We start from the raw sequence: 22,500 nt of genomic DNA, 5'->3' as shown, positions 1-22,500 counted from the left end.
TAGGTCACTGTTTCAAGCTATCTACACCATCATCACTGACAAAGAATAAAAAAATGGTAGGTCATTGTTCGTACCCAACATCTACATTATAGTGATCCCATTTCTGTATATTTATTTGTTTGTTACCGTAACACAGCAAGAACGGCGCAACGTGGCGCAATTTTTGTTAGAGCAAGGTACCGTTAAAATGCACTAACTTGAAGAACAAAACAATTTCCAGTCCAGTCGGGCCACCGGTTCCCGAGTTATGACTCATTTCTGGCCTTTTGCTTCAAATTTATCATTTGCCTTTAGTGGAGGGGGTGGATTCGTCCATGGTCTGGCATTGAAATTACCAGCATGACAGAAGAGAGAAGAGTGACGTGTTTGTTGTATTATCACTCTCTCGCCATTCCTTCCTCCCTCCTTATACTCCTAAAATTGTATACTATAATGCTGTAGTATACTTTAGTATAACAGCAAACACTATTATCCTGCCCCCCCCCCTCTCTCTCTTCTCAACGGGTGTCCCAGCAGGTTAAAAAATTCCTCACCTCGTCTCACTCACGGCCTGAGTAATTAAAATTTCTGTTATCTTTCGACTGAAAATAGGAACTGACTTGGCATCGAGCGGAGGCCGCCGAAGGTGGCCTTTAAGCAAGAGTCTATTAACATAATTATTTTCATAATGAAATTCAGAAACAGGTTATTAAGCACTTCACTTATATGATTTTTTTTTTTATTATTATTATTTCTTGCTTGCTTGAGACGATATCGTAAGTACCTGATGGGGTTAATGACAACTGTTACCTAACCCATCACTTCAAAAGTTTCCCCGAAGCAGAATAAGATCGTGTGAAGGTGGCAAGGATAAAATGAAAATGTACCATCGCAGTGAGGCAGGTAAACGATACCTGAATAATTAAGATAATTTTGGTTAGCGGAGTTATTGCAGATCATTTCTAACCCCTTCCCTTAGGTAAATCAATCTTAATCTGAACTTGCTTAAAGGTCGCCTTCGGCGGCCTCCGCTCGATGTCAAGTAATTTCCTATTTTCAGTCAAAAAGTAACAGAAATTTGAATTACCCATACCGTGAGCGGGACGGAACGAGGAGTTCTCCCTTATTTTATCCTGCTGGGACACCCGTTGGAGAGAGAGAGAGAGAGAGAGAGATGGACAGACAGACAGACAGACATAGAGGATAGTAGTGTTTGCTGTTATACTAAATTATACTACAGCATTATGGTATACCAACTTAGGGGTATAAGAAACTTAAGGAGGGAGGAAGGAGATGCGAGAGAGTGATAATACAACAAACACGTCACTCTTCTCTCTTCTGTCATGCTGGGTAATTTCAATGCCAGACTGGACGAATCCACCCCCTCCACTAAATGCAAATAATAAATTTGAAGCAAAAGGCCAGAAATGAGTCATAACTCGGGAACCGGTGGCCCGATTGGACTGGAAATTGTATTATTCTTCGAGTCAGTGCATTTTTAATTGTATCTTTCTCCAACAAAAATTACGCTACGTTGTGCCGTTCTTGCTGTGTTACGGTAACAAACAAACATACAGAAATCGGATCATTATAATATTGATGAACTCGACTTACGGTACTCAGGATATAACTAAATAATCACAGCTACAGAGCCAATGGGTAAAGGAAGATTGTTTCTAAACCTTCAGGCTGGGATATCCCCTCTTACTCCCTCAAATTTGTTCTATTCTTGCTGTCTCCAAGCGATTTTATTCCACTTTGCGAACTGAAGGGGGACAGATGCTGCCTACAATGACTGACGATTTGGTTCAACTTAAGACTTCAGGAACTGGCGGGATACCACACAGCCTACACTACCTACTCTCTACTCGGGGATTCGCCTGAGTAAAGACGTACGGAAACAGCACGAATAAAGAACCTAAAGACGCCATCGTGCTGAAAAGGTTACACTGAATAATATAAAGAAAATCATCAGTGCAGTGAAGGCGGTAACGTACTGTACAAGCCGAGAGTCTGTGAGGTGTTAATGATGGAGGAGTGAATGGTGTGGCCAATTATTCTGTGGCACTCTGGTGATACTGTAGTTCTCCTGTTTGTTTGTTTGTTTTTCCTTTCCTATTATTGGATCCTACGCATTTAAAATATAACAGTAAGGAATTGGATAATGATGAGGAGGATGGTAAGTGATTGGAGGTATGGTCCATTTAGTGACGCGCGCTTATGAAAGTTCTGTTGCTTAGGGGTTTCATTTTCCTGTTACTGGATCCTGTTCACTCAATGCAAGGAAGTGCGAACAGATGTGGGATGATGATGATGATGATGATGATAATGTTTTTCTTTATCCTCTTTCATACCCACACCACTGATGACAGTGGAAAATTACATGACGACGACGACGATGATGATGATGATGATGATGATGATGATGATGATGAGGAGGAGGAGGAGGAGGAAATCTACTAGTGCCGAAACTGAGGGGGCACAGTCTACCTATGGACCGCACTAACGTAAACACAAACCCAAAACCCATAAGAGGGAGGACAACACTGAACAAGCATTCAGCAGAGTAAAGAAAAAAAAGACAAAAAAAATTAAGATCACACAAAACTCCACTAGCACTCACTCTGTATAAAATAAGTAAAATAAAATAATAAAAATGACGTTGCACGTATCATTCGTAACAATTTTTTATTATCTAATTAAGACAGCATTATTTACTGTATTGTAATCACCATTTGGGGCGTAAATTTACTTCAGATAGGATTGATCATTTTCAGAGGATTTAAAGCCATCTGCACTGACCCCCTTACTAAGACGAAGCATGATTTTTAGCCTACTATCCTGACTATCCCAACACGATTATACATTAGTAAATAATGATCTGCGCTCAAACGGTTATCCGGTGCTAACTTTCTCCAGTAAAGATTTTTTTTTTTTATCTTTTTCGTCTGCCTGATGATATGAAGGAGTTACACATATTAACGTATCTACACAGAGTATACAGAACTTACGGCCTCTACTAAGTGGTCAAGGACTTTACCCTTGTTGTAGAATTTTAAGAATATATACGAATGAAGTTAGAAGGTACTACTGAGAGAGAGAGAGAGAGAGAGAGAGAGAGAGAGACAGACAGACAGACAGACAGACAGAGAGGGAGAATTAACCACCGACAAGGAATGAACAAATTCTTACCTGTGCCTCTTCATGTTGTTGTTGCTGCTGCTGTTGCTGTTGTTGTTGCTGCTGCTGTTGTAGAGGGAGGTGTTCTTGTGAGGGTGGCGGGGAGGGGGAGTGTGGGGGCAGAGTGTGGGAGGGGGGCTGGGACTGCGGGAGGGGAGGGGGTGCTGAGGTGGGGGGGTATGATGGGGGCGTGTCCTCGCCGTCGGATACACTGGTTTCGTCAGGCGGGGGAGGGGACTTGAGACCGTTGAAACTTCGGAATTCCTGGCGTTTGTAGGCGGCACGGGCGTTCTGTGGGCGTGGCAGAGGCGTGGGTTAGTGCAGGGTGTGTGGCAGCGGCGAGAGGAGCGTGGAGGTAGGGGTAGAGGCGTGGGTGGGAGGGGAATGAGGCTGGAATGAGGGGTGCCCGGTGAGGGGGTTAAAGACATGGAAACTGGCGAAAAGATTATTGTATACGGTACCAGTGTGTGTGTGTGTGTGTGTGTGTGTGTGTGTGTGTGTGTGTGTGTGTGTGTGTGTGTGTGTGTGTGTGTGTGTGTGTGTGTGTGTGTGTGTGTGTGAGAGAGAGAGAGAGAGAGAGAGAGAGAGAGAGAGAGAGAGAGAGAGACAGACAGACAGACAGAGAACGATGATGATTATTACAGGTCTCACATACATAATAACACCAACACAAACAAAATACAGTAACATGTTTAAATACAATAGGATATATTATGTACTGTATTCCTGTATTACACCAGTGCCTTTCACTACACTACACTGCCACTGTAGGGTCATCTTGTTGGCCTGACAATTTCGTGATGCCTTGTTCTCAGCGCTTAACTCTGCATTCAGCACCTTAATAATCCTGTTGATGTTGCAGATGCTGACTATTTCAACCTTCAATATGTACTGCAATATGAAGTGTGCAAAATAAACGGCAAAGGAGAAGCTGTCGGGAAATCTCCCATGCTAACAAAAATAATGTTGTAACCCGTACTCTCACTGACATAGGAGAAATGGTAACACCTCTTCCTTGACGATTTATTCTGAATATCAGACTCTAATATTCTCTTGTATGAATTTAGTTCTGGTTAACACAGACTTTAAAATGTGCATTACTACCACACAAGAAGGCATTAGGGAGGGAAGCGGTAAGGGAATTGCTGGGATGGTGTTACCAAATCACAAATAACTGTAATTCGTGGGTCGTACTCTCGTTGTCAGTGTAGGCTTCGTAGCACATTTCTCTTGGCGATTTATTTACTGTATTACATCTTGATAACACTCCTGTGTTGTAATCTATTTCCATCATTAACGTAGTTTAGCTCACTTGCATGAAAAAAAAAAAAAGGTGTAATAAGTAAAATAAATCGGTGAGGAAGAGGCATTACGAAGCCTGCTATGGCACCTGACACACAGCCCCTCTATATTACAAAGTAGTGCCCATGACGGCTTACCTTGAACCAGTACACCACGTTGCTGATGTCCAGAGGTTTTCTGCCTCGGCGGGACTCCAGTGCGTTCAGCTCACCCACGTACTGCTGGATCTGGCCAATATGGGCACGTCACAAACAAGCTGAACTGCACCACCGTAGTTAAGGTGCCAGTGACCATAATATGACTCTTATACCTTAATGTAGCCGCTCAGTTTGTCATTGTAAGGGTCCTTAGTTCTCCTACACAGTGATGGATTTATCAAAGTGCTAATGAGCCTGATAATATCCTAAGGACTCAATATTCTGAGGTTATGTAGATGAATGATGTAACGAACGGGGTATGTTAGGCTCATATTAATTTATTCAGGGTAGTTAATTCCTAGATCATTACAACACTTGGGGATTTGTTGGGCTACTGCCAAACGATTTTATTTTGCTTGAAAGAAACACTCCGCAATTAGAAACTATCACCACTGATCTCTTTGGTACGATGACATCTTACTTCAGATTTGCAAATAACTAATTATTTCATTCAGCTTAAACGAACAGTATTCAGCTTATATAAGTCCTCCTGGGCTAACAGAATTTAAGGGTAAAGGTGCCAATGGACTAATATCTCGTGGTTATAAACCTACTGGTTATACTTTATGTCAGTCTCTTTTAACTGTTCCAGTAACTGAAACTGGCCAACTGCTGGTCTTACTCACCACCTATAATTGCCTTAACAGCTTTCTTAGTGTAGAGGGGAAATTAATCCTTTAAGGACGAACAGTGATCTTAAGGTTCTCCTCTTCTTAATAACCTCAATCCCGTGAAAGTTCACCTCAGATTACTTTAAGTTAATTACGAGATAAAAGCCATAGCTGAAGGGGCCCGGTTCTATAGTAACTAAACCTATTCACTACAGTGACCATTTACATATTTTAACTTTGCTACCGTCGTGGGGGAGCCGTCTCGTAATGAAGGACTTAGAAGCAATCTACAAAAACACCATGTCTATTATGGCTTCTATTTCTTTCATTCTTCTTAACACCGAACGACTTTGTCTAGCCAGCGCAAAAGTGTCGTAGCAAAGGTATTACAGGCTAATAACACTTATATTTCGCAGTTTTAGCTTATTAGGGGGGTTTGTCAAGAATACTCCCCCAGTATCCCTGCTTGTCGTAAAAGGCGATTAAAAGGGTTGGCGGAGGGTTAGTGCCCCTCCCCGGAAAACAACTAACTAAAAAAACAAACAATAAGCCTCGGACAAGGACTGACCAAACGTTGACGACCAAGGACCGGACAAAGGACATTGCAATTGGAACGTGGAATGTAAGGGGAGCAAATGATGAGGTGAAAGAGAGAGAGATTGTCCAGGTGCTTGAGGATGCGAAAGTGGATGTATGTGGAATAACTGAAACAAAATGGAGAGGAGAAAGTGTGAGAGAATGGGAGTATGGATGGGGTATATGTGCAGGAGTAGGTGAGAATGAGAGGGCAAAGGAAGGAGTATGTATAGTTGTGAGTAAAAGATGGAAGAGGAGCATAAGACAGTATGGATCAGTTGGATCAAGGATTGTGTGGGTAAAGTTGAAAGTTGGAATACAAATGTGGGCGATTGTGTGTGTGTATGCGCCAACGCAAGATCGTGCTAGAAGAGTGAGAGAAGAGTTCTGGACAAATGTAGAAGTGTGCATGGAAAAGTTTGGAAGGAATGATAGAGTGTTTTTGATTGGTGATATGAATGGTAAAGTTGGGAATGTGAAGGTGGATGGAATAGTTGGTGAGTGGGGTGTGCCTGCTGAGATAGATGAGAATGGGAGTGCATTAGTGGACATTTGTGCTGGGAGGGGGTTGGTGATAGCCAATACCCTCTTCAGGCATAAAATGATCCACAGGTATACATGGCGAGTGATGAGAAGGGTGGGTGGTGAATTGAGTGAAAGGAAGGCAATGATTGATTATGTGTGTGTGGATGAAAGGATGCGAAGATGTATATTGGATGCAAGAGTTTATAGAGGTTGGGGGAGTGGACTTTCTGACCACTACTTGGTGATGGCCAGAGTTAAAGTTCAAGTAAGATGGAGGAATAGAATAAGGGAAAGACGAGAGGAAGGAGTAGTTGCAAGGACAGTGGAAAGGTTACAAGAGGATGAGAAAAAGGCAGAGTATAAGAGAGAAGTGGAGGAACGATTGGGCAAATATAAGTTGGAGCAGATGGGGGACGTGGAAGGTGTGTGTAGAATATTTACAGAAGAAATATGTGCAGCATGTGATGTGGTGTGTGGAAGGAAGAGAAGACGGAGGGGGGTGCAAGGAACAGCGTGGTGGACTGAAGAGGTGAAACGGGCTGTGGCACAAAAGAAGAAAGCATACAATGAATGGATGAGAAATAGGGGCGTGGAAGAAGTTGAGAGGCTGAAGAGAGAGTTATATGTAGAAAGAAAGAGAGAGAGAGGTGAAAAGATTAGTAAGAGAGAGTAAGAAGAGAGTGGATGAGGAATTTGGAAGGAATTTGAGTGTAAAGTGGAGGGACTGTAAGAAAATGTTCTGGAAAGAGGTGAAAAGAGTAAGACAGGGTGGAAGTGGAGTTCGCAGGGAGTGAAAGATAAAAATGGTAGATTACTAGTGGAGAAGGGAGAAAAAGTGAGCAGATGGAGAGAACACTTTAAGGAATTGTTGAACGTGGAGGATGGAAGTAATGCGAGTATAAGTGGCTGGGGAATGGCTGGAAGAAGGAGGGAGGTGAGAAGACAGGAAGAAATCAGTAGGATAGAAGTTGTGGAAGCAATGAAGAAAGTTAAATCAGGGAAAGCCCCAGGAATTGATGGAGTGTGTGGTTAAATGCTGAAGCATGGGGGAGAGATAGTAGTAGAATGGATGTGGAAGATGTGCAGATTGGCCTGGGAGGAAGGTAGAGTCCCGGAGGATTGGAAGTCAGGTATAATTATTCCCTTGTACAAAGGAAAAGGGGAAAAAGAAGTGTGTGGTAATCATAGGGGCATTTGTCTTCTTAGTATAATAGGAAAAGTATATGGTAGGATACTTATTGACAGAGTTAGAGAAAGAACAGAGAAATTAGTTGGAGAAGAACAGGGAGGCTTTAGGAAGGGAAGAGGTTGTGTAGATCAGATATTCATTCTCAGATCTTTAGTGAAAAAGTTTCTAGAGAAGGGAAAGAAGTTGTATGCGGCTTTCATGGATTTGGAGAAAGCATATGACAGGGTGGATAGACTAGGATTGTGGAAAGTGTTAAGAATATATGGAATAGATGGGAAGTTGTTGAATGCTGTGAAGAGTATGTACGATGGTGCGAAGGCTGCAGTGCGTGTGGATGGTGAACTAAGTGAATTTTTCTCTTTGAAAGTTGGGTTGAAACAGGGATGTGTCATGTCTCCATGGTTGTTCAATCTGTACATGGATGGGGTAATAAAGAGGTACAAGGTAGGGTAGTGGATGTTGGAGTGGCCCTGGTGAGAGAGAGGATAGTGTTTGGAAACTCCTGTACTGTTGTTTGCAGATGATACCGTGTTGTTGAGTGAAGACGAAGGGGAGCTGCAAGGCTTGGTGGATGAGTTTGAGAGAGTGTGTAAGAAACGGAATCTAAAGGTGAATGTAGGGAAGAGTAAAGTGATGGTCTTTGAGAGAGGTGAAGTCAGTGAATGTACAGCGAGGTTGGATGGTGAGGAATTGGAAAATGTGAGTACGTTTAAGTACTTGGGTAGTGTGATGAGTAAGGATGGAGGTTTGGAGGGTGAAGTGCTTGAAAGGGTACAGCAGGGAAGAAAGGTTGCTGGTTCTTTGAAAGCAGTGATAAGAAACAGGGAAGTGAGCATGGAAGTGAAAAAGTTACTACATGACAGTATTGTGATACCAACTCTAACGTACGGAAGTGAAGCTTGGACGTTGTTGGAAGGACACAAGTCAAGAGTGAGAGCCGTGGAAATGAGTTATTTAAGAGGAGCCTGTGGAGTCACATGGAGAGACAGGCTGACGAATGAGGATATAAAGGAGCGTTGTGGTGTTGATGTGGATGTGATAGGAAGCGTTATGAGGAACACACTGAGGTGGTTTGGCCATGTGGAGAGGATGGAGGGTCAAAGACTGACGAAGAGAGTGTATGTGAGTGAGGTGGAGGGGGAAAGAGGGAGGGGGAGGCCGAGGATGAGATGGAGAGATGGGGTGGAGAGGTATATGAGAGAGGGGGGTGTGAGTTGGGAGCAGGGGAGTGAAATGGCGGGGAACAGGGCGACTTGGAGGCGATTTGTTTGTGGCCACCCCAAACGGGATTGAGGCGTCTGGCAATAGATAGATAGATAGATAGATCTTAGAAATACTCCATAATCATAATTTAGTGTAATTATGATGACATGAAACTTAATTTCCAAAGAGAATTAATAATTACATACACACATATATCTATCTATCTATACCTATCTATCTATCTATACCTATCTATCTATCTATACATATATTGCCAGACGCCTGAATCCCGTATGGGGTGTCCACAAACAAATCGCCTACATGTCGCCCTGTACCCCGCCATGTCACTGAACTACCCCCAGCTCACACACTCCTCTCTCATGTGTACCTCTCTCCACTTCATCCCTTCAACTCTTCCTCGGGCTCCTCCTCCCTTCCCCCCTCCACCTCACTCACATACACTCTCCTCGTTAGTCTTTTGCTCTCCATCCTCTCCACATGGCCAAACCACCTCAGTGTATTACTCCTAACGCTTTCCATCACATCCGCATCCAAACCACAACGCTCCTTCACTTCCTCATATGTCGGTCCATCTCTCCATGTATCTCCACATGCGCCTCTCAAATAACTAACTTCCACTGCTCTCACTTTTGACTTCTGCCCTTCCAACAAGGTTCAAGCTTCACTTCCATACGTTAGGGTTGGTATCACAGTACTATCATGCGGCGACTTTTTTACGTCCATGCTCACTTCCCTATTTCTCATCACTGCTTTCAAATAACCAGCAAGCCTTCTTTCTTGTTGTACAATTTCAAGCACTTCATCCTCCAAACTTCCATCCTTACTCATCACACTAACCAAGTACGTAAATGCGATCACATTTTCCATTTCCTCATCATCCAACCTCACTGTACAATACATTCAGTGAATTCATTTCTTTCAGAGACCATAACTTTACTCTTCCCTAAATTCACCTCTACAGAAGATTCTGTTTCTTACACACTCTCCCAAGCTCATTCACCAAGCTTCGTCTGCACTTAACAATACAGTATCATCAGCAATCAACAGTACAAGAAGTTTCTAAACGTTGCTCTCTCTCATTTGGACAGCGCCAACATCCACCGTTCTACCTTGTATCTCTTTTATAACCCATTCCATTTACAGATTGAACAACCATGGGGATACGATACATCCCTGCTTCAATCCAACATTCAGATAGAAAAATTCCCTTGGTTCACTATCCACACGCACTGCAGCCTTAGCACCCCCATACATACTCTTCACGATATTTAACAACTTCACATTTATTCCATACATCTTTAATATTTTCCACATGCCTTGTCTATTCACTCTGTCATATGCTTTCTTCAAATCCATGAAAACGCATACAACTTCCTTCCCTTCTCTAGAACTTTTCCACTAAAGACTTAAGGATGAATATCTGATCTACACAACCTCTTTCCTTCCTAAAACCTCCCTGTTCTCCAATTAATTCCTCTGATATTTCCCTGACCTTGTCAATAAGTATCGTACCATATACTTTCCCCTTTACACTCAGAAGACAAATGCCCCTATGATTACTACACACTTCTTTTCTCGCTTTTCCTTTGTAAAGGGAAACAATTATACCTGACTTTCAATCCTTCGGGACTCTACCTTCCTTCCAGGCCAATATGCACATCTTCCATAGCCATTCTACTACCATGTCTCCCCCATGCTTCAGCATATTACCACACACTCCATCAATTCCTGGGGCTTTCCCCATTTTTACTTTCTTCATTGCTTCCACTACTTCCATCCTACTGATCTCTTCTTCCCTTCTCACCTCTCTCCTTCTCCCAAACAGTCCCCAGCCCCTTATACTTGCGTTACTTCCATTCTCTATGTTTAACAGTTCCTTAAAGTTCTCTCTCCCTCTGCTCACTTTTCTCCCTTCACCACTAGCAATCTACCATTTTTATCTTTAACTCCCCAGCTACCTTCTTTATCACCCTGTCTAACTCAGTTTACTTTTTTATACAACATTTTCTTACATTCCCTCCACTTTACACTCAAATTCCTTCTGAATTTCTCATCCACTCTCTTCTTACTCTCTCTTACTAATCTTTTCGCTTCTCTCATCCTCTCTGCTTATAACTCTCTCTTCCTTCTCTCAGCTTCCTCCATGTCTCTGCTTCCCATCCACTCACTACATATTTTCTTATTTTGCACCACAGCTTGTCTCACCTCTTCATTCCACCATGCTGTTCCTTGCACCCCTGTTCGTCATCTTTTTACCCCACAAACCACCTCGCATGCAGCACAGATTTCTTCTCTGAATATCTTGCAAACACCTTCCACTTCCTCCATCTGCTCCAAATCATATTTACCCAATCTCTCCTCCACATTTCTCTTATACTCTGTCTTCTTTCCATCCTCTTGCAACCTTTCTGACATCCTTGTACAGTATAGACTACTTCCAACTGTCCTTCCCTCCTTCTACTCCTCTATTGCACTTGAACCATGACTTTCACCAACACCACGTGGTGGTCAGAAAGTCCACTCCCCAAACCTCTGTATGCTCTTGCATCCATTACATACCTTCTCATTCTGTCATCCACACACACATAATCAGTCATTGCCTTCTGTTCATTCAATTCACCACCCACCCTTCTCATCACTCGCCACGCATACCTGCATATCAGTGCCCAAAGGGGGTATTGGTTATCACCAATCCACTCCCCGTACAAATGTCCACTAGAGCACAGCCATTCTCATCCACTTCTGCAGGCACATCCCACTCATCAACTACTCCATCCACCTTCACATTTCCTAGCTTTCCATTCATATCTCCATTCAAAAACACTCTCTCATGTCTTTAAAACTTTTCCATGCACGCTTCCACATTTGACCAGAACTCTTCTTTCACTGCTTGCACAATCTTGCGTTAGCGCATACACACACACAATCGCCCACGTTTGCAATCCTACTTTCAATCTTACCCACACAATCCTTGAACCAACTGACCTATATTCTCTTATATTCTTCCGTCACTTGCACACAACAATACAAACTCTTTCTTTTGCCCTCTCATTCTCACCTACTTCCGCGCATATACCCCATCCATACTCCCACTCTCTCACCTTTTCATGTCTCGGTTAATCCACATACGTCCACTTTTGCACCCTCAAGCACCTGGACAATCTCTCTCTCTTTCATCTCATTATTTGCATCCCTTACATTCCACGTTACAATCCGTACAACGTCCTTTGTTCGGTTCTAGGTCGTCCCCTGCTTGTCAGTCCTGGTCCGAGGCTTCTTGTTTGTATTTTTTGTTAGTTGTTTTCCAGGGAGGGGCACTAACCCTCCACCAACCCCCTTGTTGACACGTAGGGAACAGGTGTTGGTTGGCTGTAAGGTTACCACCCAGTGTATTAAATGATTTTCTGGTTTACAGGAAATCATTTGGCTTGCCACTTACTGTAGAGCTACCCTAAAATAATGTACCACTACACTAAATGCGTGAATGATGGGCACTCTTACGGACCACACACACACACACACACACACACACACACACACGCCTCTCTCTCTTCTATCAGTATGTATATATATATATATATATATATATATATATATATATATATATATATATATATATATATATATATATATATACTCTTTCTTACCCTTCTTATTATTATTTTATCCCACCCATCCCAGCCCTGGCCTGCCTTCCCTTGCTGTCCTGCCCTTCTATGTCCAACCTTGTTCCTCGTTTCCTACCCTACCAAATCTGTTGTCACATTATTTCTTCAACTTTGTTACCCCACCTTTTTGTCCTTTTCGTATGGAAATCTGTTCTTCCATTTCCTATGCTATACTTTCTCACCTCAACTCTGTTTCTGCCTCGACCTCCTCTCCTACCCCAGCCTACCTCATCCCTCCTTTTGGTAACCCACCCATCCCTTTCTTGTCTCACCCCATTTTTTTTTTTCTTCACATTTCCTCTCCTTGCTGTACTGCCCCGTTCCCTCTTTTCTGTCCTACCATTCACTGTCACGTCCTGCTCCCCCCTGCCTTGCCCCAATCCATTTCATTTATTTTTTCCTACCCAATCCCTACCTGCACATCTTGCCTCAACCTGGCCTGTCTTGCCCTAGCCTTCACCCTATCCTAACCTTGGCCTGTCCCTGCCCCGCCCCGTGTCGCACCTGGAGCCTGGTGGGGTGTTGGTTCTCGGCAAACCACCGCTGCAGCCGGGGCAACTCCATCTCGGGATCGAAGCTGGTCCTCATCCGGGTCTTCTGGGGACCGTACTGACTGCTGACCGTCTATGGGTGGGGGGAGGCCGAGACAGGATGGAGACAGGAGGAAGGATGGAAAGACAAAAGGCAGAGAAGGAACGAAGGAGAGAGGGGGAGATGACACGAAAAGAGAGTGGGCAATTAGAAATAGAAGGGGGTTATGTGAAAATCAGGTGGAGACAGATGGAGAGAAGGAAGAAAGATGAGAGGGAAAGAACGACAGGGTGAAAAGAAGAAAAGAGGGGAAAGAGGGAAGGGGGAAAGGAAGATAACGAGAGAGCGAAATGGGTGGGAAGAAGCGATAAAGAAGGGAAGGAGTACATGAGAATTTGGTGGAGAGGGACGAAGAGGTGTGGAGAGAGAGAGAGACAGAGAGAGAGAGAGAGAGAGAGAGAGAATAAAATAAAAGAAGATGGAGAAAAAAGGAGAGGAGGGGGAGAAAAGGGAAAAATTAAGTTAGTATTCACGATCAGTTTTTACGATACATATTCATGATAAACTTCATGATAAATTTTTACAATAAATTTCCAGAACACATATTCTCCACGTTACAAATCCCAATGAAAATAAAAGTCAACAAAATAAACAAATACATAAACATGATTAATTTTAAGCCCTTCCCTGTCATTTAGAGGTAGCAGGGATGAAATATAGGGAGACCTGGTGGTAGTGTAGGGGTTACTGGAGAACCTTTCTCTCGCTCTCTCTCTCCCTCTCTAGCTACCTGACCTCTACAAAACTGGGTCACTCAGTGCGAAATTAAAGAGTCCCGTGGTGGCAAGAATGATACTGAAGACATCACAGCACTGAAGTGATTATCAAGAATCTTAGATATGCACAGTAAACTCTCAATTATCCGATGTAATTCAGCTAAGCCTTACGCCAGTCAAAGCCAAACGCCGGATATTGCATATCCAGCACAATATTCAGCTCTGAGCCGGATATTGTAATTCTATCCGTGTCAACTCTCTATCCTAAAAGCTTTACCATGAGTAAAAGATGAAAACTAAGATTAAAAAAACAACACAGAAATCACGCAGTACAGTAATAATAAAGTACTGTACATAGTGTACTACTGTATGTACTCACTAAGTACTGGCATCGATGGGGAGAAACAGCACTGGCGGGTTCGCCGTAAGCAGTCCAGTACACAATACAGCACGGGTAGTTTAACAACCACAGCAGAGTGCCACAACATGAGTACTGACAAGTCATTAGCTTTGCAATACAATATAGTACAGTAGCTTGAACACAGGACACCACAGAGTTAGTCAAAGCACCAGGCTTTTCTGACTGCACTGTCAGATGAGCAGGAGCGCACAAACACGTCTTGACTCTATGACATCCAAGGGCAAGAATGAGGGTGTGAGGGTATTCTTGGTGGACTTGACAAGCCACACCCATGACGGATGCTGATTGGCTGGTGTGTAGCGGGCATTTTCACTGGCTACCGAATATTAGGATTTCCTCTGACTCTGGTTGGCTACCGCTTACGAGCCGGTTGAGAACCCTCAACACCGGATATTGGATTGGACCGCTGGTTACGTCCCATTTCAACAGTGGATATTGCAAAGAAATTGACGGATAATGCTTTAATAGAGCCAAGACCTGCACTGGATATTGCATTGGGCAGGATATTGTGATGACGGATAACTGAGAGTTTACTGTATTCATCTTATCCATTAATTATTATTATTATTATTATTATTATTATTATTATTATTATTATTATTTTTATTATTATTATTATTATTATTATTATTATTATTATCATTATTATTATTATTATTATTAATTTATTTTCAAACCTATTACTCTCTTTCCAGTTATTATTATCCATCTTATACTTTATTATTCTTCCAAATCGTAATCAGTCTTCCTATCATTATACTTAGTGTTCCTGCATACCTAATTCCTCTTCCTATTACAGCAGGCACGCAGCACCCTGGCATAAAACTGCTTATAATGCATGAAAGATTTAGATAAAAGCCTATGGTAAAACCACCATCTATCAATCCTGAATGATCAAAACTTAACACTGTGGTAGAATATTATCCTAGTCACGAAGAAGTGATATGGAATTGCTGCAAAGCCGTAATACTGTCTTGTTCTGAGCTACAGTGAATTGGCTCCAAAAAGACAAAAGGCTTCGAAAAGTTCAGGTACACCCTCACCCTTCTCCATCCATGTAAACCATATGCAAGGCCGTTGTGGTATTTTCAGCTTATCGTACTAATTACTCAAATCTGGTCAGCTCTGGCGGTGTCTTCCTCACTCTGTGTTACCCTCTGCCTATGACCGCTAATCTCTAACACCTTCAGCCTGAGGATGTCCCTTATTTTTCATTCTTGTTACCTACTGACAGCAATTTTAGCTTTGGGAAACATGTGGCACTGAAGAAAATTAAAGAGTACAAAGAATTTAAAAACCAAAGAATACAAAAGGGACGTCAGCGAATTCAAGGAGTTTGGTACAATGTCTAAGTATCTGGACGTGAACTAAGCTTGACTAGGGTTGTCTGTTGTTAAACCCACTCCCAGGTGAGATTTCTTCCACAAAGTCCATTTCTCACTCTCTCTCTCTCTCTCTCTCTCTCTCTCTCTCTCTCTCTCTCTCATTCCATTCCACTATCCTTACATTTCAACCTTTCACCTGCAGCCTTGCTTATTCCTACACTCCCTCATATCTAATCCATCTATGAAAATACTTCCCCGTTTCTTGAATTCATTTCTCCCTATCTCTGTATCAGTCCTTCTACTCTCTCTCTCTCCCTCTCTCTCTCTCATCCTACGTTCCCACATTCCACAATCTATCTCTCCACCATACCTACCCCCATTCCTCCCCCACCCATCCCACTGCACCTCCCCCATCCCCCATCACTCCCCCAACCCAATAATCCCTAAACTCTAAATAACTCCGCTTTATCCGAGGGTAACAGTGTGGAAAGTTCGCCTCGCCACCGATTAATAACGAAAAAAAGCACCCGAAATAAACTGAGAGAAAAATGCAAAAAACTTGATAAAGCCAGAAAAATAAATGAAACTGGTGCAAAAACATTAATTGGTGTTAGAGTGAGCTGGGGTGAAATGTAATATGAGGGTGATCACGTGACAACACTGGATTAAATTGATCTGGTTGGCTGATGCTGGTGCTGGTTTGGGTGGTCTGCCGATTTTTCTGCATTTTTTTTTTGCTGTATATGATTGTTGGTGTGCCTATATATATATATATATATATATATATATATATATATATATATATATAATATTCGTGTGTGTATGTGTGTGTGTTTAAATGGACTGTTGTATTTAGATTACTGGTATGCCTATGTAATATATATATATATATATATATATATATATATATATATATATATATATATATATATATATATATATATATATATATATATATATTTTATGCGAGGAAGAAGGAACCAAAGGCCATGAGCCCGCAGTAACAGCTCCCTCCACGAGAAAAACAAAATACAATAGAGAGCCAAATTCAAGATCGATCATTTTGAGATGCCTGGACACACTGCGTTTGAAAGACTGGAGATCATAGGCAGCAGGAAATACAGACAGAGGGAGACAGTTCCAGAGCTGACCTGTTGCATAAATGAAAGACTGGGAGTAACGGTTAACTCTTGCATTAGAGAGTTGGACAGAAAAGAGATGAGAGTTTGCTGCCAGACGGGTGCTACGCGCCCGTCGTAGAGGTGGAGGAATGCAAGCAGACAGTTCGGAGGAGTAGTGACCATTAAGGTAGCGATAGAAAAGAGATAAAGATGCAACAGTGCGGCGAAGAGACAGAGGTTGAAGGGAGTCAGTAAGAGGAGGAGAGTTAATGAGACGAAAAGCCTTTGACTCCACCCTATTGAGAAGAGCTGTATGTGGGGAGCCTCCCCACACATAAGAGTTGTACTCCACACAGGGGCGGATAAAACCCCTGTATAGAGTCAACAATTGTGCAGGGGTAAAGAAAGAGCGGAGTCGGCTTACACACCCAATCTCTTGGAAGCAGATTTTACAAGAGATGTAATATGATCTTTCCAAGATAAGTCCCGAGTAAATGAAACCCCAAGCATGTTCAAGGATGATGCAGGATTAAGCTGAATATTATTAAACATTAGTGGGTATACCTGTGGAAGATTTTGTCGGGTTGATAGGTGTAAGAACTGAGTCTTAGATGTAAAAAACTTGATATATATATATATATATATATATATATATATATATATATATATATATATATATATATATATATATATATATATATATATATATATATATACTGTATATATATATATATATATATATATATATATATATATATATATATATATATATATATATATATATATATATATATATATATATATATATATATATATATATATATATATACTGTATATATATATATATATATATATATATATATATATATATATATATATATATATATATATATATATATATATAGTCTCCACTACATAATGTGGAGACCTACTGTATTTGCTTAATTTCTTTCTTTCTTCCTATTTCCTTGAGTGATTAGTCTCTCGTAAATACACTTTTACGGCTGGCACCATTCCTTTATTTCTTCACCAATTCGCTTCAAGCTTGGTGTAACTGTTCCTCGGGCAAATACACCAAGACCACCTTTACATTTTTTGTTTCTACCTTTCACAGGGATTTATGGGTCAAAGTCAAATCATAGAAACCAATTTTAGGATGGACTATTTTTGTAAGTTCATTAATTACTATGACGATTTGCAAAGAATATTGTCAGTGTACTGTGGCTGAGTGGACGCCATCTCCTATGATTGCTGGCAACTCTTCTTATTTATTTTTTAAAATATTTATGACTGTGTGTTTAGGCATATGCCATTTTCTAATGTTTGTGATTTCAGCACCCATCTCTCTCTCTCTCTCTCTCTGTATATATATATATATATATATATATATATATATATATATATATATATATATACAGTATATATAAATATATCTATCTATCTATCTATCTATATCTATCTATAATATATATATATAAACATACAGTATATATATATATATATATATATATATATATATATATATATATATATATATATATATATATATATATATATATATATATATATATATATATATATATATATATATATACTGTATATATCACGTAATGCCACTCAGGGATGAGTGAGGCTGGTCACTCTCATCTTCAATGCCAGGACCAACTTGCCTAGCACCGGGCTCCTACGCTCCTCATGGGACAACGTAGGATTAGATGATGGATGGATGGATTATTATTATTACTGTTGTTGTTGTTGTTGTGGTGGTGGTGGTTTTTAATTCATGTTGTTTAGAATCACGGTCCTTGATCTACGTGGCACATGATCCGTCGTAACGCATCTTTCTCAGCGATTAAATTTGTTCACATAGCTCTTTAGCCTTTAGCAGGTCAGTGAGATCAACTGTGTCCATTCTACAAATATATAAATACTATGGAAAAGAATGTCAGGGCGTAATATGCCTCATTAATCAAAGAATTGTGTTAGAAAGCTTCCTAAGCAACTTTCAGGTACAGGCTTACCGCTTAATACGCCGATACCTTTAACAAGTCCATAGTTTACCATTTTGTCGTACGGTTATTGGCAAAGAAAGATATATTTCGATGTTTTTTTGTATTATGTGAGTCACTTTATTATATCGGGAGGAAAAATCTATATAATAAAGTGATTAAAATGGTGTGTCGAGGCATGAACCATGAAATACTACAGAGAAGTTGAAGAGGTTATGGCTGATCAGAGGTGCTAAGAAGGCTGAGGATAATAGCCAGTGTTTTCAGTGACATAGGAGGCTTCGTAGCGCCTCTTCCATGGCGATTTATTTGTGCATACTACACCTTCATATTATCTTGTGTGTTATTTATACTGTTTTGTCATCGGAATAGTTTGCATCAGTAATATAACAGAGAATACCGGGATGCAATGTGCCAAATAATTCGGTAAGGAAGGGGTGTTTAGGAATATCCCGTCACTTACAATGAGTGGTAGGTGGTGGCGACCATCATCCACTCACTTGATGTAGTGATGCCTACTTCTTCCTTAGCCTTTATCATTCTTTTTCTGTGCCTGCCCTTCTCTCTTCCTATTTCTCTCATCTTTCCAGTCACTTCTTATTGCTTTCCTTTCCATTACAGGTAGCTTTATATTGAGTGACAAGCCAAATGGTTTCCTGTAAGCCAAAAAACAATTTACAACGCTGGGTGGTAACCATATAATCAAACCATTCGTGCTCCCTACGTGTCAGCAAGTGGGTTGGTGGAGGGTTAGTGCCCTTCCCCGTAAAAAAATAACTCAAAGTCAAATGGCCACCCCTTACGGGATTATGGCGTCTGGCAAAATATATATATATATATATATATATATATATATATATATATATATATATATATATATATATTGTGTATATATATATATATATATATATATATATATATATATATCCATATATATTTATCTATCTATCTATCTATCTATCTATATATATATATACATATATCCATATATATTTATCTATCTATCTATCTATCTATCTATATATATACATATACATATATCCATATATATTTATTTATATATGGAGCCTCTGTGGTACAATGGTAGAATGTGCGTTTCACACGCTGGTTAGCGCGGGTTAGCCTCCCGCCAGAGTTGTAAAAACTTTGGGAAGCGTTCACCTAGCCACTTGCTACTTTGGCGGACACAAAGGGTGCTGTGGTTGAAGCAGTGTCGCATACTAGTGCGCTTGCACCCAATCGGCTTAAGGCGGGCCGATGACACTTGGTTCACAGACTACACACACATCCAAAGCCACTACAGCACTACAATCACACTCACAAGCACTTCTCACCCTACATAGAGTCTCTACCAGACAGCCTAAGCCACTGGGTAGAGATACATTGGCTGTATCGTCCCTGCTTCGGTAGGGACTGGCCGGTCCAGCAGTGGATCTCAAAGGCTGATGATGATGAGGATTATATATATATATATATATATATATATATATATATATATATATATATATATATATATATATATATATATATATATTCTGAATGTGTGTGTGTGTGTGTGTGTGTGTGTGTGTGTGTGTGTGTGTCAGCATACTGCCGTTTTTTTCTACTTCTGAGCATGTGTAAGCATGTATATATATTGTGTATGTGCTGGCAAGTGCTTGAAGTGCCCCAGCATGGTCTGGACATGTGGGTAAAATGCCGAATAAGAGACCGGCTACGCGAGTGTGTGCGAGTGAGGTGGAGGAGAAGAGGGAGGAAGGGACACCGAGGACGGGGTGGAGAAGTGAGGTATATGACTGAGGGTGGGGTGAGTCTGGGAGAGGGGTGCCTGATGGAGGTGAACCTGGTTGACATGGAGGCGATTTGTTCACAGTAACTCCGGTATTAAGAGGTCTGGCTACACAAGGGCAGATTTATTTAATGGTTCTCTGTGTGTGTTTCTATATTACATTATTTTCAAAACACTTTTTATTTTGCATATATGATTTTTAATGTTTCAGTGTTCTTTTTTGCTACACGAATTTATATGGCATTTTAAAATATATATCTGATGTTTGATGACTGTAATCTTAGTTTATAATCCTATGTCAGAATCACATTATATAGTATGTCATGACTCGACTAATCTATTTTACTATGACTCAATTGCTTTACCGTTATTTTCACAATGAGTCAAGTACTCTACTATCACATCTACTATGAGTCAAAAACTCTAAAACTCACCTACTCTACTGTTATATCTAATAATTCAACTACTGTACCCTGTTATCAACTATATTACGGTATGTATGTACATATGTATGAACAGTATGGATGTCACGAAGCACCAATCCTTGACAATTGTTTTTAATTAAATTTTGCACACACAGAACCAATGGGGTCCAACAGATGACGTTACACATTTTGTCCAGGCTGATGTCCTCTGAGGTGGTGTCTTGCCCACTTTTTAGCAACTTCACTCTCGCACAAAAGTCAGCCAATTCTACCGGCAAGCCTGTTAGATTTCACTCAGGGTTGTCTTCTATGTGGTATTGGAAATTTCGTAACACCAATTCCTTTGTGATTTCTTCTGCAATTCCAGTTCAATATCTTATTTTCATCCGTTTTGGCCATTGCTTTGCTTCGCTGCCACCCCTCCCCCTCGCCACAGCAATTAGATACAGGCGTGGGCGTTACTGTGACTCAAGTAGGACCTATTCTACCCTTCTACCTATTATGACCCAACCACTCTGTTACATCATCTACTAAGACTCAATTCCTCTACTACTACTGCTATACCCTTGACACTTTCATACTAGAGGTTATCTACTACGACTCAACTATTTTGTTACATATAAGAATTTATAACTATTCTATTGTCTACTACGGTTCACCTGCCCTACTAATCTATTTGCTATGACTCAGTTACTATCTACTACGTTAACTATGCCTGCTATTATGGACGGCACTTTTGGGTCGGATTCTTCATCAGCCAATTAGCTTTCGTCCCAGTTGTTTACCTCTGAAGATGACAAACAACTACTCCTGCCACAGCTACCACCATCCCCCATACCACTGCTACCACTATCATCATCCTTACTACTACCAACACTACCAGCACTACCACTTCTGGAAATATAAATATACTTCCGTATTACTAACAACTATATCTTTTTGTCATTTTTATAGTATACCCGTTTCATTTATATATATATATATATATATATATATATATATATATATATATATATATATATATATATATATATATATATACATATATATATATATATAACCTATATATATATATATATATATATATATATATATATATATATATATATATATATATATATATATATATATATATATATATATATAACCTATATATATATATATATATATATATATATATATATAAATATATAACCTATATATATATATATATATATATATATATATATATATATATATATATATATATATATATATATATATATATATATAACCTATATATATATATATATATATATATATATATATATATATATATATATATATACATCCATCATCCAATCCTATGTTGCCCCATAAGAAGCGGAGAAGCCCGGGGTTAGGCAAGTTCGTCCTGACATTTAAGATGAGAGTGACCAGGCTCACTCATCCCTGAGAGGCGTTATGTCAGCAATAAACCCCAACCACTCCTTGGAAATACACCTATACAGGCTCAATCCGATTGGTGAGCCTTAATTACCCACTAATCCACCAGGCGCCATAATTTGGTTATATGGCTACCACCCAGTGTAGTAAATGGTTTCCTGGCGTACAGGAAACCATTTGGCTTGTCACTCAGTGTACAGTCACCCACAGGCAGAAGGAAGGGGGAA

The 22,500-nt window shown here is 40.4% G+C and overlaps 1 protein-coding gene across 1 annotated transcript in view; it reads right to left on the bottom strand.

The window, feature by feature from the left end:
• The window catches only part of LOC145406813 (homeobox protein dve-1-like), a 296,902-nt gene that overhangs the window by 3,150 nt on the left and 271,252 nt on the right, over positions 1–22,500 (bottom strand). Inside the window, exons 8-11 of the mRNA XM_080277909.1 lie at positions 12,956–13,075; positions 4,599–4,688; positions 3,172–3,450; positions 981–983 (exon numbers count right to left, since the gene is read on the bottom strand). Coding sequence (XP_080134035.1) covers positions 981–983; positions 3,172–3,450; positions 4,599–4,688; positions 12,956–13,075 — 492 coding nt within the window. The remainder of the gene's footprint in view (positions 1–980; positions 984–3,171; positions 3,451–4,598; positions 4,689–12,955; positions 13,076–22,500) is intronic.

Source organism: Coenobita brevimanus, chromosome 71 (genome assembly GCF_032717465.1).
Source record: "Coenobita brevimanus isolate Jiangsu-jjx chromosome 71, ASM3271746v2, whole genome shotgun sequence".
In the NCBI taxonomy this organism is placed as follows: Eukaryota; Metazoa; Arthropoda; class Malacostraca; order Decapoda; family Coenobitidae; genus Coenobita; species Coenobita brevimanus.
This window is presented reverse-complemented; position numbering and strand designations above follow the sequence as displayed.